The 26,545-nt window shown below is 41.0% G+C and overlaps 1 protein-coding gene and 1 non-coding gene across 2 annotated transcripts in view; both read left to right on the plus strand.

Moving 5' to 3' along the window:
- The window catches only part of SMC1B (structural maintenance of chromosomes 1B), a 54,124-nt gene that overhangs the window by 649 nt on the left and 26,930 nt on the right, over window positions 1-26,545 (plus strand). Inside the window, exons 2-11 of the mRNA XM_045290168.1 lie at window positions 4,822-5,010; window positions 7,707-7,819; window positions 7,913-8,116; window positions 10,366-10,604; window positions 12,918-13,176; window positions 14,524-14,664; window positions 19,835-19,917; window positions 20,553-20,760; window positions 24,406-24,591; window positions 25,286-25,465. Of these exons, the coding sequence (XP_045146103.1) occupies window positions 4,822-5,010; window positions 7,707-7,819; window positions 7,913-8,116; window positions 10,366-10,604; window positions 12,918-13,176; window positions 14,524-14,664; window positions 19,835-19,917; window positions 20,553-20,760; window positions 24,406-24,591; window positions 25,286-25,465 (1,802 nt within the window). The remainder of the gene's footprint in view (window positions 1-4,821; window positions 5,011-7,706; window positions 7,820-7,912; window positions 8,117-10,365; window positions 10,605-12,917; window positions 13,177-14,523; window positions 14,665-19,834; window positions 19,918-20,552; window positions 20,761-24,405; window positions 24,592-25,285; window positions 25,466-26,545) is intronic.
- On the plus strand, window positions 25,696-25,828 carry LOC115870714. The gene has a single exon (XR_004046858.1). It is a non-coding gene; the product is annotated as a small nucleolar RNA SNORA31 (small nucleolar RNA).

The raw sequence follows: 26,545 nt of genomic DNA on the forward strand, positions 1-26,545 counted from the left end.
ACACCATTATCCACAGACCCTGGACTCCATCCTCCACAGACCTCGCCCCTCCCCCACCCCAAACCCTGTTGCCACAGACCGCCCCCCCCAGACTCTTATCCACAGACCCTCAACTCCGTCCTCCACAGACGCCCCTCACAGACTGCGCCCCCCAGACACCATTATCCACAGACCCTGGACTCCATCCTCCACAGACCCCACCCCAAACCCTGTTCCCACAGACCCCGGCGCCCTCCAGACAGCCCCCCAAACTCTATTATCCACAGACCCTCAACTCCGTCCTCCACAGACCCCCCTCACAGACTGCACCCCCCAAACACCATTATCCACAGACCCTAGACTCCATCCTCCACAGACCCCTCCCCTCCCCCATCGCAAACCCTGTTTCCACGGACCCAGACGCCCTCCAGACCACCCCCAAAACCCCATTATCTATAGACTCCCCTCACAGACTGCGTGCCACCCCTTAAACCCTATTATCCACAGACCTTGGACTCCGTCCTCCACAGACCCCCACAGCGCCCCCCAAATCCCATTATCCACAGACCACCTCACAGTGCCCCCCAAAACCCCATTATCCACAGACCCTTGATTCCATCCTCCACAGATCCCCCCTCACAGAGAGCGCCCCCCCCCAAACCCCATTATCCACCGATCTTGGACTCTGTCCTCCACAGGCCATGGCCCCCATTCCCCCAAGTCACAGATATGTCTTCCCAGACCCTGCCTCACAGACAGCAGCCCCTCAGACAGCAACCCTGGCCTCCCAGACCTTCACCTCACAAGTTTCAGATCCCTCACCTACACAGGACCTGGCCCGAGGCTCTCACAGACCCTGTACCCCTCAGCTCCTGGCTGGCACCCACCCAGGGCCCAGCTCTGCCTTCCCCTGCCTGGCCCTGCGCCCTCTGCCTGGGAGTCTGTCCCAACATCAATCCTTGTCCTCGGTGCCAGTCCTATGGCCTCTTAAGTAAGGATAAAGCAGGGAACGCAGTTTCCTTGAGGCAGTAGGTTCCCTTGAGGTGGCAAATTCCCACACGCCCTCCCCCCAGAGCGGCAGAATCACCAGGGTCTAGTGCACTCACCCTGGGCAATGCCATTTCTGTGTGCCCCATGGCTCCTCGGGGAGAAATCAAGCTAAGGAGGACCAAAGTTGACTGACCAGGCTCTCCACTGCACAGTGATGGAAGATCAGAGCGCCTGTACCTTATCCAACTTTGAGGAAATCACTGGGCAGTGATTTTTATCTTTTAACCAGTGATGGGTGACCGGTGATGAATGAAGGTGCCTCAGTTTGGTTTTAGAACTCCCACCAGAAAGTCTCTGCCCACAATACAAGTTCAGTCAGCCTCACCATTCCAGATCCTGTTAACATAAATCTGGAACCTGGTTTTATGATCTAGAATATACCTTAAAGTTATTGTAAAAGTGGCCTTTACAGAGTCTTCTTGCTGCCCCTCCCCTGGTCTACATCACCCCACGGAAGCTCCTTCCCTCTCATGAGAATTAATGACAAAGATAATCTAGAGATTTGAGTTACAATCACATAAAACCAGTCATACTTTATTTAGCATTGCCTTCCATGCCATCTCCCCCAAACAGACATTTGGTTGACTTATTCATTGAATTTTATTTAGATGGTATTCATTTTTGCTGTAAAACAAGAATCCAAACCTGCTTTTGAGTGGATTTCAACTTACAGCAACCCTATATAGGATTTTCTGAGGCTGTAAATCATTATGGCAACAGACAGCCTCATCTTTCTCCCAAGAAATGGCTAAGGGGCTTGATCTGCTGGCTTTGTGGTTTGCAGTCTAACATTTACACACAGTGCCACCAAGCTTCCTTCCTTTTTGCTGTATACAGGCCAAGTTGATATGGTATTTATCCTTGGTCATTTTAATGGGTAGTATTATGTTCATATTTATTTGAATGCTTGTTAGTTAATCATTTTTTTAATCTGGCAAAATTTTTGCCACACGTGATAATTTTGAAACCATTACTTGATCATTTATTTTCACCTGACAAAATTTCTCAATTGTTGGTTTTTAATATAAAAAAAATTTTTGTGGTGAAGTAACATTTTCAGTTTTTAACTTAAGCTTTGTGATTTCCATTCATTTGTATTTGGTAAATAATTACCTGACCAAACCCTTCACCATCCAGTCAATTCTAGCTCACAGTCACCCTGGAGGTCAGGGTAGAACTGCTCCATAGCCATAGCTATAGTCCTTATGTAATCCGACTGCCACGTCTTTGTCCCGTGGAGCAGTAGTGGGCTGGAACCGTTGGCTTTTCCATTGGCAGCTAAACACTAAACCAGTTTGCCACCAGAGTATCCGTTAGCAATTAATTGCCACTGTGTATTGAGTTTTAAGAGCAGAAGATATGCAGAGTAAAGCCACCCTTTCCAAAGTATGGAAAAATCAAAAAAGAACACAAATATAACAGAAGGTCAGATGCTGTTTATGAAACTTTAAACAAAGAAAATACATTCTTTGTATTACTTTTTTGGTAGTTTGCCATATAAGTCTTGAGTTCCCAAGACCACCTCTAGGATATTGATTGGCTAAGAGGACTCAGCTTATAGTTGTATTCATAGCTATGATTGCTTGTCGTGTAAGGAAACAGGCAAATGGGGTGAAATCTGGGAAACTCGGTAGAAGATTCCAAGAGTCACGTCAGAGTCACACAACAAACTCAATGCCATTGAGCTAGTGCCGTCACACAGTGACCCTCTATGGAAAGGTTGAATGGCCTGTTTCCAAGACTATAACTCTATGGGAGTAGAAAGTCTAGTCTTTCTCCCTGGGAGCAGCTGGTGGTGTCAAAATGCTGACCTTGCAAGTTAGCATCCCAATGCATAGCCACTATGCCACCAGGGCTCTTGGTCACACAAATGTGCTTAATCCCTCCGGCATTGAGCGGTGACAAGTATGTCTATCAGAGAAGCTCATTAGAGTCTCGTGTTATGTTTTTATTTGTGTAGGCACCTTCTGCCTTGCACATAGAAAAATTACAGACTCCCAGCAAGCAAAGCAATAAGTATTAATCATTGTTTATACAAAACAGTTGAGGAGGCACATTATTCCTCATCAAGGAATGAGGGGAAGACTGTTGAAATCCGAACTCCCAGATACTAGCCAACCTGATAAGTGAGCTTTTCAAAGGATACCAGCAGTCTTAGGGCTGTTAGCTTTCCTCATTTCAATATTCTGGCGAGCTTAGTTAAGCCTTTGGAGAAATCTTGAAATTAGTGGGAAAAAATTCTGTGTGTGAAAATTTGGTGATACATAATACTTTTATGTCATAGTTTTTTATATTTATAAAGTACGCATAATGGAAATTCAGCAAAGTTAGGGTAAGGATTATACTGTGAGATAATACCTAATAAGGAAATCTGGGATTTAGGTCCAGCTACTGGGTCCTTACATTTAGATCACTTAGCTCTCTGCCATTAGAGCCCTGGTGGCATAGTGGTTGTTGCCTTAGGTTGCTAAATGAAGGTCAGCAGTTCAAAACCACCATCCTCTCTGAGGGAGAAAGACAAGACTTTGTATTCACATACAGAGTTACAGCCTCGTAAACCCACAGGGTCAGTTCTACCCTGCCTTATAGGGTCGAGATGAGTCGGAAACCACTCAGTGTCAGTGAGTAAGAAGGCCCCGGGGATGGGGCAGAGATGACAATGGACCCCTTCACGAAGACAACCTTAGTTTGGGGGAACACAGTCCCTTTTGGAATCCCTGGGCGATTGGAGTTTATCCAGAACCAAATTTGGTGATCTACTTCCTAAAAAAATCAGCCATTGCAAACCCCATGTCACACAGCTCTCTTCTCTGACACACAGGGGACACAGAATTGATACTGGCAGTTCCTGACACAATTTGCTTCTGGATTTCTATGAAAACCCACCTCTGCCCTGAAAGACCCCAAGCCCCACAGATCCTTGGGGGCTTGGTCTTAGATGTTCCTACCAGGTGGAAGCACGTGGCGGCAGATTTAATTTGCATTTATTATACACCTACTCTCTACTGAGAGTTGGGCGCGTGTGAGGCCCGCACAAAACTGAAGCCAAGTTTTGTCCCTGGGGTTGATCCTGGGTGCTCTGCCCTGTCTGGGAGGCAGTGGGAGAGAGGGTGAGCAGGCACTTTAATATCAGAGGGATTTGAGTTGGACCCTAGCTTGGTTAATTGGAAGTATGACCTTGAGCACTATATTGTCATGATTCTCTGAGCCTCTTGCTTCCTCATCTGTAAAATGGGCATGTTGCCAATCAAGGGGATGGGCATGGGGAAATGCATGAGGCCTTCCTCGCAGGGCCCTCTACTTGGCTGGAGTTCAGCAAAGGGAGGTGGTTTATTATGATGAGGCCATGACAGATGGTCACTTCCTGGATTCCCTCCAGCCTGGTCACCCTCCCTGGTGGGCTTATCCTGGTCCTTCTGATGGGATTTGCTAGGCTGACGGTGCTCCCTGCTGGCCCTTTGCTGATATTAGCAGGATGGAGCCCCAGGTGGCTCTCTTCTCACCAGTTCCATTGCTGCCCTTTAGCTTCACTATGAGTCGGAGTCAACACAATGGCAGTGAGTTTGGTTGCTTTTTTGTTTTGTTTTTGGTGCTCTGCCATTGTGATCTACATAACATTTTATGTCGCATGCATTTTGAATATTCAATACAGGACTATTTAGATAGTCAATACAGGACTATTTAGATAGGTTAATTGACTTTCACTTGTTGGGAGCCTGGTATCTTGGGCTGAGTAAGGACTTTTATGATTAAGAACTAGCATCCATGTTTGCCCTATCTTTTCTTCCCCAGGAAAATCTAATGTAATGGATGCACTGAGTTTTGTAATGGGAGAAAAAACAGCTAATTTAAGAGTGAAAAATATTCAAGAACTTATCCATGGAGCACATATTGGAAAACCTGTTTCTTCTTCTGCAAGTGTAACAATTGAGTACATGGAAGAGAGTGGAGAAAAGAAAATATTCACAAGAATTATTCGAGGTATTTGTAGATTTTTGTCACTTAGTCGTTTGATTTTTCTTTGAAGCCTACAATTTGATCTCACTATAGCAAATCTTAGAATAAATAATCTGTTTGACAAGGATTCTCCACTAGGACTCTTCCTTAAGCAGACAAACTTGTAAAAATATCTTTTTTTTATTTTAAAAGTTCTGTGGACATGTAATCCACATATCATAGTAAATATTTCTATTTATAAATAGCATTTTTATACTTGTATATTTCACTGAAATGAAGAAGGAAACCTACCAGGAAGGCAAAGACCAAAATTGCTTCAAAGGTAGTCAATTCTGACTTAATAGCCACCCTATAGGACATAGAACTGTTTCTTAGGATTCTAAGACTTCAAGACTTTGTGGCAGTTCAGACAGCTTCATCTTTCTCCCACAATACCACTAATGGGCTGGAACCACCGACTTTGTGGTTAACAGCCCAACATTTAATCTACTGCACTACCAGAACACAGAGGTTATAAAAGTCTTTGTGAGGCTATGTATGTTAAGTTTATATATTTTTCTTAGTGATGTGCTAATGCAACTTTTTCACTTAGTGTAGGTAGATTTTCTACCATCAAGAAGCAGCTTGAATGAAATTTTAAATTTATATTTTGTGAATGTATTCATGAAACCCCTGCCCTTCCCATTTATAGAGGTCTAAATACAAGCATGTACATATGTAAATATATTTACATATAAAGATAGTGAAATAGATCTGTGTACATATGTTTATATGTTAAGTATTAAGGCAGTGGATGGACATTGGGTCTCTACTCAAGTACTCCCTCAATGCAGGAACACTTTGTTCTAATAATCCAGCATTCTGTGATGCTCAACTTCCCGACATTATTGCTGAAGACAAAATGGGTGCATAAGCAAATGTGGTGAAGAAAGTTGATGGTACCCGGCTATCAAAAGATATAGTGTCTGGGGTCTTAAAGGCTTGAAGATAAACAAGCGGCCATCTAGCTGGCAACAAGGTCCACATAGAAAAAGTACATCAGCCTGTGTGATCATGTGGTGTCCATGGGATCAGGCATCAGACCCAGAACAAATCATATCGATGTGAATGAGGGGGAGTGCAGAGTGGAGACCCAAAGCCCATCTGTAGAGAATTGAACCTCCCCTTACAGAAGGGTCACAAGGAAGAGACAAGTCAGTCAGGGTGCAATATAGCACTGATGAAACATACAACTTTCCTCTAGTTCTTTAATTGCTTCCTTCCCCAAACTATCATGACCCCAATTCTACCTTACAAATCTGGCTAGACCAGAGCATGTACACTGGTACAGATAAGAGCTCGAAACAGGGAATCCAGAACAGATAAACCCCTCGGGACCAATAATGAGAGTAACGATACTAGTACAGTAAGGGGAAGGTTGGGGGAGAAAGGGAGAACTGATCACAATGATCTACATATAACCCCCTGCCAGGGGGGCAGCCAACAGAAAAATGAGTGAAGGGAGACAGCGGTTGGTGTAAGACATGAAAAAATAATAATTTATAAATTATCAAGGGTTCATGAGGGGAGAGGAGGGGAAAAGCTGATACCAAGGGTTCCAGTAGAAAGAAAATATTTTGAAAATGATGATGGCAACATATGTACAAATGTGCTTGACACAATGGATGTATGTGTGGATTGTGTTAAGAGCTGTAAGAGCCCCCATACAATGATTTTTAATAAATAAACAAAATATATTATTATAAAATAAAGTTCAACTTACTCCTAAAATAAATAAATCCTGTCCTTCCTTAATAAACAAAATTGATAACTATATTTTTCTGCCTGTCAGAGTTTACAGATCTTCTATAGATAGGCTTAGTGTGTTTTGTGGGGCTTTTTGGTTCTGTTTTCATTCTTGTCCCTTTAGAACAGCTCTAATGTATAAATATTACCTTAGTAACTTACAAATCCAATCAGAAAATTTTAGAAATCAGTGAATATTATTGTATACTTGTAACTGTGTAATTTAAATGTTTTACCACTTTATCCCCAAGATATCTCATTGCCTAGCTCTCTCCCTTCAGATCTTTACTCAAAAGTCTAGCCATCATATTTAAAATTGTACTCCCTGCTCCCCAACACAGAAGCTTTCATCGCCCCTTCACAGCTCACGTAACTATTTTACTGCATGTCTTGGTTTATCTGTCTTTCCCCCTTAGGATATTACCTCCATGAGATCAGAGACTTTTTATTTTGTGTTGGCAGCCACAGACTAGTCCCTGCTTGCAGTAGGCACTCAAAACACTTTATTTGAAGACTGCTTAAATGCATTTAAGAGCGCTGGTGGTGTAGTGATTACATGTTGGGCTTCAATCTGCATGGTCAGCAGTTCGCAGCTCTGCGGAAGAAGGACCGGGCTTTCCATTCCCCGTCCGATTCATAACAGTAGCAAAATTACAGCTATGAAGTAGCAACAAAAATAATTTTATGGTTGGGTGGCCACGGCATTAGGAAGTTTGAGAACCACCGCCTTCAACAGTTAGTCTCAGAAACCCACAGTGGGCTGCTATGAGTCATCATTGACTCAAGGGCAGTGCGTTTGCGTTTTAAATGCATTTATTAGCATGTATATTGCATAACTGACTATTTCATTAAAGAAGGATTTTGTTAAAGTCTCTGTGATTGTTCAAATGTGTCTAATACTTAGATCTCTAACAGCTTTGACTCTTTAATTTTAGGGGGAGGCTCAGAATTTCACTTTGATAACAATCCTGTGAGTCGTGCCTTTTACTTGGCAGAGTTGGAGAAGATAGGCATAATAGTCAAGGCAAGAAACTGCCTAGTCTTTCAGGTAAATAGTTGGAGTTGTTTATCTGATCTGTAGTTTGGGAAAAGAGCTGCACCCGTGTATTGGTAATGTTGGTGTACTTTACTGTTTTAAAAGGGAACCGTAGAGTCGATTTCACTGAAAAAACCCAAAGAGAGAACCCAGTTTTTTGAAGAAATCAGCACTTCAGGAGAGCTATTGGGAGAATACGAGGAAAAGAAAAAAAAACTACAGAAAGCTGAAGAGGATGCACAGTTTAATTTTAATAAGAAAAAAAATATAGCTGCTGAGCGCAAACATGCAAAATTAGAGAAAGAAGAGGTAAGGCCATAAAGAAGTAAATATTTGGTTATCAGATTCAAAACACTGTTAAAATTGTCAGTATTGATTCAGGGTTCTCTTCCTATAGTAATATATTTATATCAGAAAGGCCCCATAATCATTACAAGTGTTTTTCTGTATTTTCCACATTCACTTTGCTTTTACCCTTGGGGGCAGGACAACTGAACTGAAAAATGTATAAAGAAATATGAGTTTAAAAAAATGTGAGTTTAAATTTTTAGAATTTGACCACATTTTACTTTAAAAAATCAATAGGGAAATCTAAGATGTGTTGTTGATATGGTTTATCTCAGTATTTGTCATATTTGAAATTAGAACTGAGAAATTATAAAAGTATGTTTTTGGTGTCCATATGAAAATTACAATAGTAAACTTACTACATGTTAATATAAATAACATCTTTTTCTGATAAATAATTCTATATTCTAGGAGCCCTTACGGCACTGTGGGTTAAACATTGGTCTGTTAAACATGGTTCAAACCCACCAGCCTCTCCATAGGAGAAAGAAGAGACTGTCAACTCCCATGAAGATTTGTAGTCTTGAAAACCCTACATAGTGTTCCTATGAGTAGAAATTGACTAGATGGCAGTGGAGATTGTTTTCACGTATAAGATCTAAAAGTACTAAAAGAGTGATTGTTTTATAGTTTTGCAATCTCTAATGTCTGATTGAATAAAAGAAAGATGAATTCTTAGATCTGCTTCTGTATTCCATCTGGTAATTTGTGGTTGAAATCAATAAAAATCTCACCTTATACAGATAACCTAGCTAGAAATTGAAAGACTGTCTTAATAGCTTTTTCAGATAACTGGTATTCCATCAAAATTTGACAGGTGATGATTTGTTAAAGATTAATTTCAGCATCTAAATTCAAGAATCTAAAACTACCCTCAGTGAACTTTTTTATACTGTTTCCTACACTTTGATCTTAGCCAAAAGGCTGAGAAGTGATATATACTATTTTCTTAAACTGTCTTGGCATACTTTGTATTTTGAAAGTGTGTTACGCATATTACATGGTTTTGTAACATCATGCATTGATTATTTGGTAAATATTGGTTCACTTGAGTCATGGAGCTTTTCCAAATACGTGCACACATCTTTATATAATGTCAAAAGTCCACAATATTACTTCTATTCTCATCTGAAATGTTTTTACTTATTGAGACAAATATACTTTTTCAAAATTCGGATTTTCACTTAAAAGCTCAAATTTGGTTACAGTATCCCTTCAATCATTTTTAAAAAATAACCAAGTCTGACAAGTTTGTCACTTGTTCTTTTAAGTGGAAAAGGTGTTCCATTAAGCAAAGTAAGCGGTTAGTTCCACTCACAGCTCAATGCAGTCACTGCAAGTGCTTTTCAAGACAACTGTCCCCTTAAAGGTGTTTGCAGAAGTATTTCATGCACTCTTCACACAGTAGTAAAAAGATATGGATGCAAAGGTCAGGGTTTAATGCTAGTAATGATGTGCCCTGCTTTCAAATGCATTCTTAGTGAAACAGACTATTTTGAACAGCTATAGATGTGTGGCAGAAATGGATACAGTGACTCCCTACAGCATTTTGGTGTCACTGTCCTGATTTGTCCTCAGACCTACAAGTTCTAGCTTTGGCTTCAGAGTCATCAGTGCTGCACCTGTCAGCACCCTGAAGAGGCAGGGTGCTTTTTTCTCTATGTAGGTCACTCCCTGATTTTTGTGTGCATGATACGCTATCAAATTTTGATCAAAAAACTGTCTCAGGTAGGCATTAACACTTGAAATAGAAAGGAGCGAGAAAATCCTTCCTTTCCATATATAATTGAGAACTTTAGTAGTCAAGATAAATCCTGTAGCAGGAATTCTACCTGGCGTTGTTGAAGAGTTGCTAGGAACCGTCCACGTCAGATGATGTTCTTCCTTCCGTTTACAAGTGAGGAAGTAGGTGCCAGAATGTTCATGGACTTGCCAGCCTCACAGGTCAAGACAAAAGCAGGACTGGGACCAAGGATAACAGGTGTCACTTCATTACTCTTGCCACTGCACTTGCCATGGTCAGTTCAGAGTGTGTTTCACAGTGTGTTTTCCAAGTGTATCCAGAAGCCCTCTTCATAGTGTTTTTGGGAACAATACTGTTTCTCAGTAGCATACAGGAAAATTAATTTGTTGGTAAAGTAGATAAGTTTATGAAAGGGTGACTCAAATGGACTCCCTGCTAACTACTGTTGAACTGTACTGGTTTATAGGCGGAACGTTACCAGAATCTCCTTGAAGAACTGAAAATAAACAAGATACAGCTGAAGCTTTTCCAGCTCTATCATAATGAGAAAAGCATTCATGCTCTGAACATTGAGCTAGAGCATGCAAGTAGGGAGTTGGATGCCACAAAAGAATCTCTCTCACATCAGGAAGGCATAGTTAAAGCCAAGAAGAAGGAACATGGAGTGTTAACTAGACAAGTACAACAAACAGAGAAAGAATTAAAGTGAGTTTTCAAACATAGATATTAAACAGTTGGATTTTATGTAGATTATCTGATAGATTAAGAATATAATTTCTAATTAAGTGACACTGAGTTTGTTCTTTAAAGTTAGCTGTTTAGAGTACTTTGATACAGAATAATGGCAGAGATGGTCATGGTAATTCCCATATATCTACACTTAGTGTCTCTGTTAGTATCCCCTGTTAATTATGTACCAAACTCCACACTTTATTCTGATTTTCTTCATTTTCAATTTCCTTGTTTTGGTCCAAGGTTCCACATTACATTTTGCTGTCACATCCCCATAGGCGCCTCTTAGCTGTGACAGTGTCCTAGGCTTTCCTTGGTTTCGATGACCTGGACACCTTTGAAGTCTGGTCAGATATGTGATGTTTCCCTTATGACTGAAATGGGATTGTTAGTTTGAGGCAAAAGAAAGACCACTGAGGTCAAGTCCCATTCTCATCACATTGTATCAAGGGTTTGAACATACCACGTAAGTGATATATCCTAATATTTGTGACTGGGTACTATTGGTATTGACCTTGATTGCCCAGCTGAGGGGTGTCTTTCAGGTTCCTCTAATATAAAGTTACTCCTTTTTTCCCCCTTTCTACACTGTCCTCCTTGGAAAGAAGTACTATGCGCAGGCCAGACTTTCCGTGAGGGCAGTTGTGCTCCACCTTGAGGGAGAGTTTCTGCCTCACTAATTTGGGATCTGCACAAATAGGTCTCTTTTTCCCACTTAGCGGTATTTATTTATTCAATTATTTAAGTCAGGACTGATGGATGTTTACTTTATGTCTTCAGTTGTCATTCAACCCTACTTTGTTTTCTTGCTCAGATTGTTCAAACTGTGGTCATTGAGGTGGCTCCTGCATTCTTTGCAGACCCTTTGACACATTTGAATACTTACCTTCCTTGCACTAAGTGGTCATACATTAAGGAGCATTCTTTGTGCAGTAAAGTTCTGTAAGTTTAAACAAACCATAGAATCATGTACCCACTATCACAGTGTCAAACAGAACATTTGTTTTGTTTTTTTAATCATTTTATTAGGGGCTCATACAATTCTTATCACAATCCATACACACATCAATTGTGTAAAGCGCATTTGTACATTCATTGCCCTCATCATTCTCAAAACATTTCCTCTCCACTTAAGCCCCTGGCATTAGGTCCTCATTTTTCCCCTCCCTCCCCACTCCCCCCTCCCTGATGAGCCCTTGATAATTTATAAATTGTTATTTTGTCATATCTTGCCCAGTCCGACGTCTCCCTTCACCCCCGTTTCGGTTGTCTGTCCCCCAGGGAAGAGGTCACATATAGTTCCTTGTAATCGGTTCTCTCTTTCCTACCCACTCTCCCTCTACCCTCCCTGTTTCGCCACTCACACCTCTGGTCCTGTAGGGCTCATCCGTCCTGGATTCCCTATATTTCCAGTTCCTATCTGTACCAGTGTACATCCTCTGGTCTAGCCAGACTTGCAAGGTAGAATTCGAGTCATGGTCGTGGGAGTGGGGAGGAAACATTTAGGAACTAGAGGAAAGTTGTAATTTTCATCGTTGTTACATCGCACCCTGACTGGCTTATCTCCTCCCCGAGGCCCCTCTGCAAGGGGATCTCCAGTGGCCTACTCATGGGCTTTGGGTCTCCACTCCGCACTCCCCCCATCTTTCACTATGGTAAGATTTTTTGTTCTGATGATGCCTTATACCTGATCCCTTCGACACCTCGTGGTTGCATAGGCTAGTGTGCTTCTTCCATGTGGGGTTTGTTGCTTCTGACCTTGATGGCCACTTGATTACCTTCAAGCCTTTAAGACCCCAGAGGCTATACTTTTTGATAGCCGGCACCATCAGCTTTCTTCGCCACATTTGCTTATGCACCCACTTGTCTTCAGTGATCTGTTCGACACCTCATGATCACACAGGCTGATATGTTCTTCCATGTGGGCTTTGTTGCTTCTGAGCTAGATGGCCGCTTGTTTACCTTCAAGCTTTTAAGACCCCAGACGCTATATCTTTTGATAGCCGGGCACCATCAGCTTTCTTCACCACACTTGCCTATTCACATGCTTTGTCTTCAGCAGTTCATACAGAACATTTGTATGCTCTAAAAAATTTTCTTGTGACATATCACCTCTTCAGTCCCCCCTCTTCATTGCCGGCCACCACTGATCATGTTTAGTGTCTCTGAAAGTTGATTTTTTGAATACTTAATTTAACATAAGCAGTTTAATCAAAAGAATTTCCCTTTGTATATATAAAATTTAATTTTGCTTTGTCTTTTTTTTTTACCCTATGTTCTTTTTAGAGCTCTTGAAGCACTTTTAAATCAGAAGAGGCCTCAGTACATTAAAGCAAAAGAAAATACTTCTCACCACCTCAAGAAGTTGGACAAGGCTAAGAAGTCAATAAAGGACCATGAGAAGCAGTGTTCCAAGCAGGAAGATGACATAAAAGCCCTGGAAACAGAGCTGGCAGACTTAGATGGTTCATGGAAACGTTTTGAAAAGCAGGTTGAGGAAGAAATCTTACACAAAGGGAGAGATATTGAACTGGAAGCAAGTCAGGTGAAAAGTCAACATTTAAAAAACCTTATTTTTATATCGTTTTGGTTTCTCCTTTTAGAGCAAATTAAAAGAATGGCCTCTCAAGAGATTATCCTTGGGGTATTCAATTGTAAGGACTGAGGCCTATACACGAAACCTAATTGTAATCTTTAGGCTGAGTTGCTTTTTCCTTATAACCAATCACTGGCCATTGAGTTGGGTCTGGCTCATGGCACTTCCCCGTGTGTCAGAGTAGGACCGCCTTCCCTCGGGTTTTCATAGGCTGATTTAGAGATTTCAGATAGCAGCCAAGTGCATTAAATGTTGGTCCCTTCCAGGGTCTCCATAGAAGGAGTTATAGTTTTTTTGGATTAATCGAAGTCCTAGAAAATAGTTCAATAAGGTTGCATGATAACGTGTTGTTGCAAAGGGTAATTAATTGAATGCTATGCTTCTTGTACTTTTAAGTACCTCTATACTCGGGTATAAGCCGACCTGAATATCAGCCGAGGCACCTAGTTTTACCACAAAAACGGCATTAATAATGAGCTGAAAAAACTCAGCTTATACATGAGTAGATACGGTAATTGTGTTTCATCTATTCAATCTTATTAAAATGTTAAAGTTCAATATATGTGGCTTTTAAGAGCTGTGTGTGCTCATTGAATTAACAGGATGGAGGTTAATTACTTGAGGTTATATAAGATGCTAAGTGATATATAAATTCCCACTTTAGTTTATAATATATTGACTCAATAGTACATATCCACATGTATGCAGCTCAGAGTTTCCACACATTCTCTAAATCAATTTTTTTTACCATTTATCTCAATATTCTGTGTAATCTTTTGTTAAAATCTATATGCCAGAGAAAATTACGTTTATATAAATAGGAAGAGAAAAAAGTTTGCTTAGGACTCCTCTTGCTATCGGACTATCAAGGAGTTTCAGTCCCCTCTTTCATGAATTTCTGGCAGAGACCTTTTATTTATTTATATATTTTTTTGTTTCCTTTTTAAAAAAATAATCATTTTATTGGGGGACTCTTACAAATCTTACGACAGTCTATCATTCAGTTGTACTAAGCACACATATATATGTTGCCATCATCATTTCCAAAATATTTGAGACCGTCTTTTAGAGTTTTTGAAAATACCACGTTGATCAATTTAAATGGCTTTAAGTAAGACATATGCTTTATGTTCCCATGATGGTACCTGGAGAAGATGGGCAGTTGAGGTCTCACGCTAATGTATATAAAACAGAATTGTATAAGATTCATGATCTACTGGTAAAGTATGTCATACAAAGAATTTCCTTCCACGCTTCCCTAATTGAATTAGCATTGTCTAACTGCTGTCTGTACAGCTGGATCGCTATAAGGAACTAAAGGAAAGCGTTAGAAAGAATGTGGCCATAATGACCCAACAGCTGGAAAAACTGCAGTGGGAACAGAGGGCCGATGAAGAACGACTGGCGTTTGAAAAGAGGAGGCATACAGAAATTCAGGTACCTTGATTCGTGCCACTGTGTCTTAGAAGCGTTACACTAAATTTAGTTCCTTTTTATACTAGCTTTTCAATATAGAGATGGATTGTTTTATGTCAAAAATAAGCAAGTAGTTGAGAGTGGCTGGGTTACCTCTTGTGGGGCCTAGCATTATTATTTAGGTAGCTCTTCCTGTGGGCTAAGGTAAGATTAGACAGCCTTCAACTGTACTTCATAAGTGTCCTTATACAGTCATGCAGTAATAGGTGTTGCCTATTACTGGGAAGATTCCAAGATCAGGTGTGACACTCATTTGAGTCCAATGGGGTTAGGGGGAGGTAGGTAAAGTGAGAAAAGCAAGGAGGTACCATGATAAAGATGAATACAGAATTATTTGGAAACATGAAGGACAGCCCAAGAGGTGCCATGTAGTCTATGTAGGAAGTGGCCATTGAAACAGGCTATGATGTTAGATCATCTAGGGTTCTGCTTAGAGTATGGCAGACTTGGCTTCCATCCTGTCTTGCTCCGTGGCTCCCAATGTATTCTCAGTGAATAACTAAATTATCGAGTTCCTCCAACTTTAATTTCTTCATCCGTACGAAAGTGCTGGGAAGGTTAAATGAAGTGAATGTGTGATAACACACCAAACACTAGTCTTTCGCTTCATGATTCCTCTTATATCTGGCCTATTAGATGATCCTTGTCACATATTCAACAAGAATGTAATTTATCTAATATTAGGGAGCTAAGTTGGCTTCCATGGGCCATCCTAAAAACATGACTACCATTTCTGATAAGGGTGGCAATAGGGAAATGGTCCAAATTACAGATGCATCTTATTTACAAGTGAATATTTGAAATGTAAAGGGAAAAATGTCTTACTTTGCTGGGCACTTTACATTTACTAGAGACTCCAGCCCTCAGCCGCACTGTGAGGGTGGGTCTTCATTCTGGTGTGCTGAGAAGAAACAGGTTATTGTTGCTGCTATTCTCAGGAGATGTCAGCTCCTGTTTGAGAGAACCTGTTTCTTCCTGTGTTTATTGTACTTGTCATGTATCCAACACTGCTGTAAGTCTAATTCATTTAATTCTCATAATAATATCTCAAGGCCAGTCTTACTCTGTTTTCTCTTGTGTACATATGAAGGGTATCACCCCCTACAATGGGGAAAAAGCTACCTGGGTGGAGCTTTTGTAGTATGCATTTTTCCCCACTAGGTGAACATTGAGCAACTTGCTCTGAGTGTACCCAGTGGCGTCGCCTGGGAAGGTTCTCTGTTGTCATAAAAGCAGTTTCACTCGAACCTCGTTTTTTGTGATGGCTGATTTAATGCACCTGCTCACGCAGCCATCTCAGTGCAGCAGTTTTTGGCAAAAACCAGCATGCCTCTCTTGCCCCACACACCTTACCTTGCTCCATGTGACTTCTTTTTGTCTCCACAAATGAAGAGGGACATGAAAGGACAGCTATTTGACAATGTAGAAGAGGTGAAGAAACAAAACGAGGGAGGTGCCGTCAGCCATCGAAACAGATGAGTTAGAAAAATGTTTCCAAGAATGGAATCACAGATTTGACAAATGTATTAAGTGTAATGGAGAGTATATTGAAGGTGATAAGGTTGTTTCTTTGTTTTTTTAAATTAAATACATAACTTGGAAAACAATCCATTTTGAGGGGTGCCCGTTCTTATATTCACTGCCTTGGTAAGCTGATCCAGTCTCATAACTTTAAACACCATCTGATGATGACTGCCAGTTCATTGTCTAAACCTGGACCTCATACATCCAGGTGCATCCTCAACATCTTCATGTGACATGCTGACCAGACACATCACATGAAACAAATATTCACTGAAGTTCTGGTCTCCACACTCAAACGTGTTCCATGTGATTTTTCCCACCTAATATGAGGTCAATTCAATTTTACTAGTGGCTTGGGCCAAAAACCTTGCTGTCCATTCTGTGACTGTTTCAGGAAATTTTTGTTCCACCTTCAAAATCAACCACAAATCTGATCATTTTTCTCCACTCGGCTTCTCCCACTTTGGACCAAACCTCATCTTTGTTGTTTGATTTTTGTTTCTGTCTAGACCTGTCTGGTAGCCTGCTAGTCTCTTATAATATCTCAGATCATGGGCTTCCACTTCCCACAGTCCTCTAATGGCTCCCATTGGGCAGCAAATCCAAGTTGAAGTCCTTAGATGTCTTATCTCTGTGTGCTCACCCTCATCCCTAAATTTAGGACATCCTCTTTTTTCTCTTCTCCTTCTTGCTCTGTTCTAACCAGATGGACCCCTGAATTATATCAGATATATTTCTACCTGAGGGTGTGTGGTGCATTCCAAAATTCATGTTCATGTAGAACTTCAGAATTGACCCTTTTTTTGTAAATAACATCTTTACAGATGTAAGTACCTAAGGGTCGATCTTGACATAGAATCCTGGATTTAGGGTAGTCCTTAGATCAATGGATATGAGGAGAGGACACAAGGACACAGAGAAGAAGGTGGTTTAAAGACAGAGATAGAATAGAGTTATGGTCTACTACCCAAGGAACACCAGGAGTTGCCAGCGACCACCAAAAGCTGCAAGAGAGTGTGCGACAATCCTCCCCAGAGCCTCCAGAGGTCCCAACACTGCCAGACAACATCTCTATTGTTCTAAGCCATTCAGTTCTGGCAGTGTGTTACAAGAGCCTAGAAAATCAATCCAGAGCCTTTGCACTGGTTGGTTATCCCTCTGCTTTTCCAAGATTGTCTCATTTTAAACTCTCTCCCTTCCTGACTTTTTCCGCTCATGTATTGCCTTCTCGGTCAGCCTTCCCCTGACTATCTCATTTAAAACTGCACTCTCCACTGTCCATATCCCCCTGACCCTCCGCTCTGGCTCTATTGCTCATAGTAATTGCCTTCTAGCATACTGCAGTCAGACTTTGAAACCTTTAGAGAAAGATTTTCAAATGTTTTCCACTAAAAGAGGTGATAAAAAAGTAGCAAGACTGTGTGTTCCCTGTCAAAGGCAGAACATTTGCAAGACTCAGAACAACAAGGTAGTCCTGTGGAGTTCTGGTTCTCACAAGTTTTCACTGACCTTCATCAACTTAAGTGTTACATTTATTACCTACCTGTCCCTTCTGGAACGTAAGATCCACAAGAGGAGATGTGTGTCTGTATGTTCATCGATGCATCCCAAGAATCTAAAATACTTTGTTGTGCCAAGTAAACACATTGAATAGTCAATCGATGAATGAATGGGTAGATTTCACTAATGAGGGATTCAAGACACAAGATGGTTGAGTTGACTTAACTAAGGTCACTCAACTCAGCTAGTAATTGGAGGAATTCCAGGAGTTGATCCCAAGCCTGAGCATATAGATTCCAAGACTAGTTCTCTAAAAATTATCTTCATAACCACTGTGTCATTTTAGTTTCTCTGTGGGTTGGCAGAGGAAATACACACCATCTGTAAGGTGCAGTATGTGATCATCATGAGCAGAAGAGAGCATTTTGTCTAAAGAGAAAAAGAAGACAACATTGCTGTAACTACTTTAAAACACTTGTCTAGTGGGTTTCTCATTATAAAATAATTCTCTGATTTCTTCAAATGCACACTGAAGATTTTTGCTTGCTAATTTCTATTTTGGAAAACCTCATGTTTGACATGTTAAATTCAGTAGTCACATGCACCACAAATCCTTCCCTGACCTCCTTTTTCTCCCCACATCTCTTGTGATAAAGAGTTCATTTGTTACTCATGGTTTTGATCTATAAATATCTGGGGCTTGAGTCTGTTTGCACAAAGATCAATACTAGTTACAGCTACGCTGTAAGCTTCTTATAGGAGAACTCACACTTGTGTCCACTGAAGGTCTTTGCACTTAGGTGTTGATAAATGTTGGTTGAGTAGTTGTTGTCTGTTGAATAGAAGAAGGAATAAATACCCAAAGGGAGAAGGCCTGTACTAAGCTTGGTGTGCCACAGGACTGAAGATGCCCCAAACAAGAGGGGTTACCGCTTTCAACAGCTGCAGAGACCTCCAGTGCCGAGACTGGTTGGTTTTCCCAGACAGTGCATGACTAGCTGGCACCCCCAATCCAGGATGCCTAGGACCAATGTGGTCTGGTTCTCACCCCGGCCCTGACACCACACCCTTAGAATCATAAGCCACGGGGCTAGTTCCTGTTCTTGTTGGGCCACATGTTTGACATTTTCTGCCGTAAAACATAGGAATCACCAGGCACAAGACAAGCCCTGGGACTTGCCTGGGTCCAGCCACAAAAGCAGAACTTTTGTGTATCCCATTGACTAACCTTATTTTTGCCCTCTCTGGAGTAAATTCTTAATTTACATAATAAAATTTCAATATGAGAGCTCTTAATTTTAATTGTGTGTGTTTCTTGAGAAAAGGAGCTGTGTCCTTATTTCTATCATTAGCACTTGACGAGGTAGGTGTGATGAATGGGATCATTGATGTTCCTAAAATATATGTCCTTTTCCACTCGAAAAGGTATTCTTTCCTGGCAGTGTATACATACAGTGTTGTCCACATGTGTCCACTCCCAGTTGTAGATGCCTTAGTAAAGGAATAAGACAGACCAACCTTGCTGTGCAACTCACTGGATGGAGACTACCATAGCACTTGGGATTCTTAATAAAGTGACCAGAACTAGACCTATTTGCAGTCTTCTGCCCACAAGCCTGTTAGTTTCCACAACCCTGTAGCTCCTGCACTGTTGTCCATTTTAACCACTCTCTACCATGATAGCTTCCTTGTCTGTCTCCCACCCATTCAGTTATTCATGAAGGCCAAGACTGACTATTCTTCCTATTAATTATTGTAACTCCAACTCCTAGCGCATGTTAACCAGTGAATAAGTAATTCCTTGAACCAATTTTCTAAGGAGCCAGATTAAAGCTATGAGGGACCTTGCTGGAGATGAGTCACCTGGTAACTGGTGGAGCCAGGATTATGCACCCTGATCTGTGTAGCTTCAGAGCTTGATATCACACTGCCTTTTCAAAATAAAAACGTATGCTTAAAAGTATTATCGCATCGCAAATATTTGAGATATTTCAAATCTGTAACAACTAGCCATTATTATTAAGTTCTAAGCAAATAGCGAAACATAAATCAACTTGATTGGTTAGGAATTGCTGTTACTGACGTAAAGTTTTATTTCATGTTTCAGGGGAATATAAACCAAATAAAAGAACAAATAGAGGATCATAAAAAAAGAATGGAGAAGCTGGAGGAGTATACAAAGACATGCCTGTAGGTATAGCAAGAAGAGCCCCAGCGGCTGCCTCTTGTGTCAGAGTCTGGTGTGTCATTGTCTGTCACGTGGATGCTCCCACTCTGTCGTGTTCTGCCTCCCCCAGTATTTTTCAATGCATAGTGTATAGTAAAATATCCCACTTAACCATAGAGCAAATTAGTTTTTAAATCTGTGAACTATAAACGCTTAGCACTGATAAAACTTACAGCTCTCATTTAGTGTTGCTACTGTATAATTAAAGTAATGAATGCATCATGAAAGGCGTAAATATTCTGCCATGAAGAATCTCTTTGTAATTGGCATTTTCTTAGTAAGCTCATAATGATCGCATTGGTTACAGCTATCTATAGGCCCCAGGAATCCAAAGGGGCATCAAAAAGTTTGTGGGAAAAATCTGCCATCTTTTCATTGTTTCTTCATGAACTTGCTGAAGCCCCATTTTGAATCAACAAAAACAATCAAATCTCTCTGCCGTAATTGGTGAGGTTGATTTTATTCTATTTTCTTACCTTTAAAAAAGTTGGCAGGGTGCTGCCCTATCCCTCTATAGAGCAGATCCGAGTTCACTGAATCTTGTCATTTCTCCAAAATGGTCTCCTTACTGTGTGATTGTGTTGTTGCCATGATGTAGTGATTGCTTAAAGGAGAAAAACCAGCAAGAGGAGACCCTGGAGAATGAAATCGGAAAAGCAAAATCAAGAATGTCTGAAGTCAATGAAGAATTGAATCTTATTAAAAGTGAATTGCAGAATGCTGGGATTGATAACCATGAGGGAAAACGCCAGCAAAAGAGAGCAGAGGTTCTGGAACACCTCAGAAGACTGTACCCGGAGTCTGTGGTAATTAGAAATGAATAACATCAAAAAGATAGGACTTCCTATTGGTAAAAGCAATGATTTCACTGGGGACGAAAATGTTACCCTTTTTAGAAAGCTGTATTATTTCATAAGTCTGTCAGATTTGTGTTTGAAATTTCATGTATATTTCAAAGGTAGCAAATTGTAAATATATTTATATATATGTATATATAACTTCTTTTTGTGTCTACAGATAAGTATTTGTTGGGGCAAAGCAATAACTTGGACATGGTACCCAGAAAGTCCCAAGTACGGCCAGTACCCTGAAAGGACACATCATCTGCCCCAAACACATAATTTCAAACCTCATGTTCTTGGTTTGTTTAGTATATATGTGGTGGTGTTTTCCATCAGATATTATTGGTATTTTTAAATGAAGGTTTATTCTGTAAACCTGACAGTGCATCCAGTACTGCTCATGAATGCCATTAGCCAAAATAATAGTAAGTCAGTGTCACAGAACTCTTGCTCATGGTGTCAAGGGCCTAGCGTCTTCCTGTTTCTTCACTAGGACCAGTGGACCCTGCTCTCATTTCCTGCATCTGACACTGTTGACCACTTGCGGTAGCCTGAAGAGCACAATTGCCTTCAAGCCTCCGTGAGAGTCCAATCTCTTGGTTTCCCTTCTGTCTCTCTAGTCCATTTACGGGACCCTTTTTAACTTTCTGACTCTTACAGGCGGGTTTGGCTTCTAGGTGAAGGTGGAGGAGAAAAGCTGGGCCACACGCCCTCTTTTCCCTTGGACTTACCTTATTTCCCTAGTGCTGGGAGTGGCTTTCACAAGTGAACTTGCTTTCTCACAGTATGAAAGTCCTACTTCAGGGGACCATTTCTAGAGGGAAGCTTTCCCTTAGCTATGGAGGAAGGTTCTTGTTCTGAGCTTGTGCTCCTGAGTGGTCTTCATCTATCTGTTCTAGTTCTCTTGCTTGTTTAAACCCTAATACTTCAAAAAGGTAAAATACACCCTACACTAATCATGTTTTGTTAGCATAACAAAGGCAGTCAAATGCTATTCTAACCACATGGTATCCAATCAAATGGTATTCTAACCACAGCAAAGAGGTGAGGATTAGCAACACATATTTCAGGATAATACAGTTCCATCTGTTACACTAACAAAATGACACACAACAGGAGAAAGTGGGTTCAGCCACCAAACTGGGAAAGGGCGTGACTTGCAGGGAGTTTCAAAGAAGGGTTCGAGTTTCAAAAAAAAAAAAAAAAGATTGAAAAGCGTTACCTATTCTTTGCTGTGCAGAAGCCAACCTGATAAATGGATGATATCTTGAAAAGTCTTTGCTAGGATTCCTCCACGTGCCAAGAAGCAAGCGCCTGTTCCCCTCTCAGTAGTGGGAGTTAAATGTAAGAGCAGGTACACTGGGAGCAACTCTGATGTTAAATGAAAGAGCAGGCCCCCTCCAGAGACAAGATCTGTCCTCACAGAGCAGAGAAGCCTGGGCGTAAAATATGAATTAACTGAGAACAAAGCAGTACTCAGCTTTCACTGAGCTCTCACTTGCCCTTGCTTCTGGGTCCTTAGACCATAGAAGTAGAACACAAATTCTTAGTCCATCAGCTGGTGCTCCTTGGAGTTTGAGGGCAAGGACACGTTCTTGTCACAAAATCACATGCCAGAGCAGAGCTGCCTACAGTAAACATGGCTAAGATGTAGACATTCAGTTTGGTAACTGTGTTAGGTTTAGGAATCAACACAAAGTATTTAAAAATCAAAGAGCTCCACCTGGAAGAAGGTTGCAGAATAAAATCTCCCATGAGTGTTTTGTTCTAATGCCAAGTAAGAGCTCGAATTAATAAAATCAGATGTCAAAGATAAGATAAAACAAATGAGCAGGGCAGAGTGTAGGGCTAAGAGAGTAAATCCAGAACAAACCTTTTAGTGAACTAAAATTAGAAACAGCAAGAATGGATAGCACAGCTGGCAATGAATTTCCAACCCAGAGGAAAGAGGAGCTAATCAAGATGGAGAAGACAGCAAGGAAATTAATGCAATTAGAACAAAGGTGGTAGATAATAATGAGTAAGATGATGTACAGCTAATATGTACTTAACAGAAGTAGTTCAACTCAGAGCGACTACAAAACTGCTGGGCCCATCATCTTCACAGTTGTTATGTTTGAACCCATTGATGAAATAGATTCATTTTGTAGATTCATTTTGGTGGCCCATAGTGTAATCAGTATTCTCCACCAACACCATAATTCAAATTAATTTCTTCAGTCTCATTGTCCAGCTCTCACATACATAAGACATGATCAGAAATATAGCTTGGGTCAGGCACACCTTAGTCCTCAAAGGGACATCTCTGCTCTTTATTTTTTTTAAAATTTTATTGGGCGCTCTTACAGATATGATGACATTCCATAGTTCAAACACATCAAGCAGTGTTGTACCATTGCTACCACAGTCAGTGCTCTTCACTTTAAAGGTGTTTGCCTAGTGCATTACATAACTAGAATTCCTAACTGCTGTCCCATGTGCATGGGTGGTGTATCAGTTAAATCCTTGACCACTTCGATCTTTATATCATGATTCTTGGGTCCAGTTGGGAGGATTGTGTTTTCTGTACACTGAGTTGTGATGTATGCTGACGGTGAGTCTTTGATCTTCACCAGTAAGTGCTTCCAGGCCGCTTCACTGTCCATAGCTGTGTCATGTGCCTAACATGGGTTTTTAATGAGCCTGCCGCCGTCCTGATGCTCAGGTTTTCACATAGTCCCGCTGCTCAGATTTTGCTCAGTGTACAGATTGGAGAAGTACAGTGAAAGGATACATTCCCAATGCACATCCTTCCCCATCTTAAATCTGGCAGTATTTCCTCATTCGATCGACTGCTTAATGGTTAGTTACAGGTTCCATATGAATATAGGGAAGTATTCTGGAATTCCCATTCTTCCCATGTTACCCATAGTTTATTATGATCTACACAGTTGATTGCCTCACATGGTCAATAAAACAGGTAAACAGCTAATAAGCAGAAAGAGGGATCCAAAGATATAAAATCGAATCTTCAGGTATTCTGGGAATAATACAGGATGATTAGCATTCAGGCATGTTCTAGTAAAGTTTTTGAACTCTTAATTCTTGATCCCTTCTGAAATAACATTTCTTCATGGGAAGTTTTCCCTGACTTTTCCTTATTATACATTCCCAGAGTGCACTATGTTTTCTGTCCCTGTGATTGTTGTCCCTCCACACTGAACATGCCAGAGATAATTGATGACTGTGTGCCTAACAGAAAGCTCTGTGGGATTGGCGGGTATCTGTTTTGTTGAGTAATCTTACTCAGTACCCAGTTTACTCTCTTCACAGTGCCTGCCTCAGATGAATGAGCATTATTGAATTGCTGTAGATGTGTAAAATATGTTAATACTTTGGTAAGACTAGTCCCTCTCTTTTTTTAAAGTAAGGAGTCACATTACTGTGACAACCTAAATAGTTACTGATAATGAAACTTTACATGAATACAGAATCTCTTAAGTTTGGTGCTTAAATTTGATAAAACTATTTTGGGCTTGCTTCTGTTTGTATTAGCAGACAAAGGTACAGTGAAATGTACTATTCCTCATGAATGTATTCTCTCTTCTCTCCTTTTGGAAACCTGCTAAGTTTGGGAGACTGCTGGACCTGTGCCATCCTATTCATAAGAAATACCAGCTGGCTGTTACTAAGCTCTTTGGCCGGTACATGGTTGCCATCGTTGTAGCCTCAGAAAAGGTGGCCAGAGATTGCATTCGATTTCTGAAAGAGCAAAGATCTGAACCTGAGACATTCCTCGCTCTTGATTACCTTGATGTAAGAAAATTATCAAATAGCACTATTTTGTGGTGAGAAGATCTTGTCTGTTAAAGTATGTCTTGATTGTCTGAAACTGTGGTAACCCAAACCCAAAATGAACTGATTGGTGTCCAGGCAATGCTGACTGCTAGCCAACCTGTAGGACAGGTAGGTTTTCCAGACTGTAATCTTCAGGGAAGCCAGGTTAGCTGCTGCAACCACCCAAATGCTGATGTGAATGTATTTCTCTGTCTCCGTGGCTTGGTGGGCAAAGAACATCGGGGGTGCCACATTTTCTCGGTGTCCTGCCACTTAGTCATTTTCTAGCTTTGTTCTATTCTGCCATCGGGGTGGTGAGACTGCTGTAAGCAGTGCACCCCCGTGCCTACCAGCCAGCATATGATTCACTTCCTTCCCCAGTAAAGAGCAGAAGCAGGGTCAGCTGCTTCATCTGCTGATGAAACACTTGCCCCTGATGCCTGCCCGCTCCAAAGCAGCCCAGCGTGTCAGCTCTAGGTGAAGCAAACTAGATTCGAGCCTTGAGTAGTATGTGTTGGGAGATCTTAGGCTAGCCAGTGTCTGATGACCCATGATTAACCTTTGTTGAACGAACAAATGGTCAGGCTTGCTCATGTTTTGGAGGATAGAATATAGTGAGTGGATTCATTCATTTGCTGGATCTACTACATCAAGTCTTTTTCACACCGTTCAGATCAAGCCCATCAATGAACGACTAAGAGAGATTAAAGGCTGTAAAATGGTGATGGATGTTATAAAGACCCAGCTCCCTCAGCTGAAGAAAGTGATTCAGTTTGTGTGTGGCAACGGCCTCGTCTGTGAAACAGTGGAAGAGGCCCGGCACATCGCATTCGGGGGACCTGAGAGACGAAAAGTAAGGGCTGGGGTTTGAGCCAGATTGTGAGAAAGCTGAAACAGTGTTTCTACAACCAAGTCCATGCACACACAAAGCTGTTTTCATATTTTCTCTTTATAAAGAAAAACTCCTAATTCAAGAGTTTATGGCTTCCACGGTTTTTGTTACATTCTATTGAATTTTTTTTTTAAAACTGATTTCGGTACCATTTTTCAATGTCACAAGTTAACATTAGAAATTGCAGTAATGAGCATCCTCTGATAGACCTGGGACAATCGACCGTTGTTGTTCTGGTTTGCACTAGGATGCGAAAGAATAAAAAGTCCCTGCGCTTTCTGTCTGTCTTTGTGGCGGGTCCAGATTGAATGAGGGATTACATAGCCAGTCCGGAAGGTGGGTGTGCTCCCACACACGGCGCCCACTAGTACTGAGACAGTCTTCCTTTCTCCACAGGAAAACAGAACTGCAGTAGTATCTTTCCTACAGCGACAGGTTTTTTTACTCACTAGGGGATTAACGTCCTCACTGAGCCTCCATCTCCTGTGTTTTACATGCGGGTTCTTGAAGACCAGGAAAGATCTTAGGGGATTATTTTTCATTATGGGCTAATTATTCTCCTGCTCAGTAAAGAGTCAAGCTATTCTTTACACAGTCATGGCCCTAAAACATTTGGAGTTATGAAAAGGGCCCTTTTAAATTGAAGCTATTTAATAGTTAGACTCAAGGGAACCGATTTGGTTTTACAAATAAACCAATTCACTTTCCTTCTAACAGAGCTTCGACCTACTTGAGCATTGTTACCATCCCTCAAAGTATCTAACACACCTTTTCCCCCACTGCATTTGGGTTGACATGTAGCATACCAACTATCAGGTAAGACCAGCAGCACCTCCTAGTGCTGGAGTATTTGACTTGAAGCAAGCTTTCTAATCCTCTCATCGAAAACTAGGGAAATAATAGCCCTACTTCATAGAGTTTGGGGATAGAATGAAATAGTAATGTGGAAAATGTGCTTAGAATGCCCAGCAAATGGCTTTCAAAATGTGGTAGTTATTTTTAAAATGTACTTTTCAATGAGCACATTTGATCTAGACTGTC

The sequence above is a fragment of the Echinops telfairi genome, unplaced genomic scaffold, assembly GCF_000313985.2.
Source record: "Echinops telfairi isolate 266 unplaced genomic scaffold, ASM31398v2 ScPeMD7_2;HRSCAF=8, whole genome shotgun sequence".
Lineage (NCBI taxonomy): Eukaryota > Metazoa > Chordata > Mammalia > Afrosoricida > Tenrecidae > Echinops > Echinops telfairi.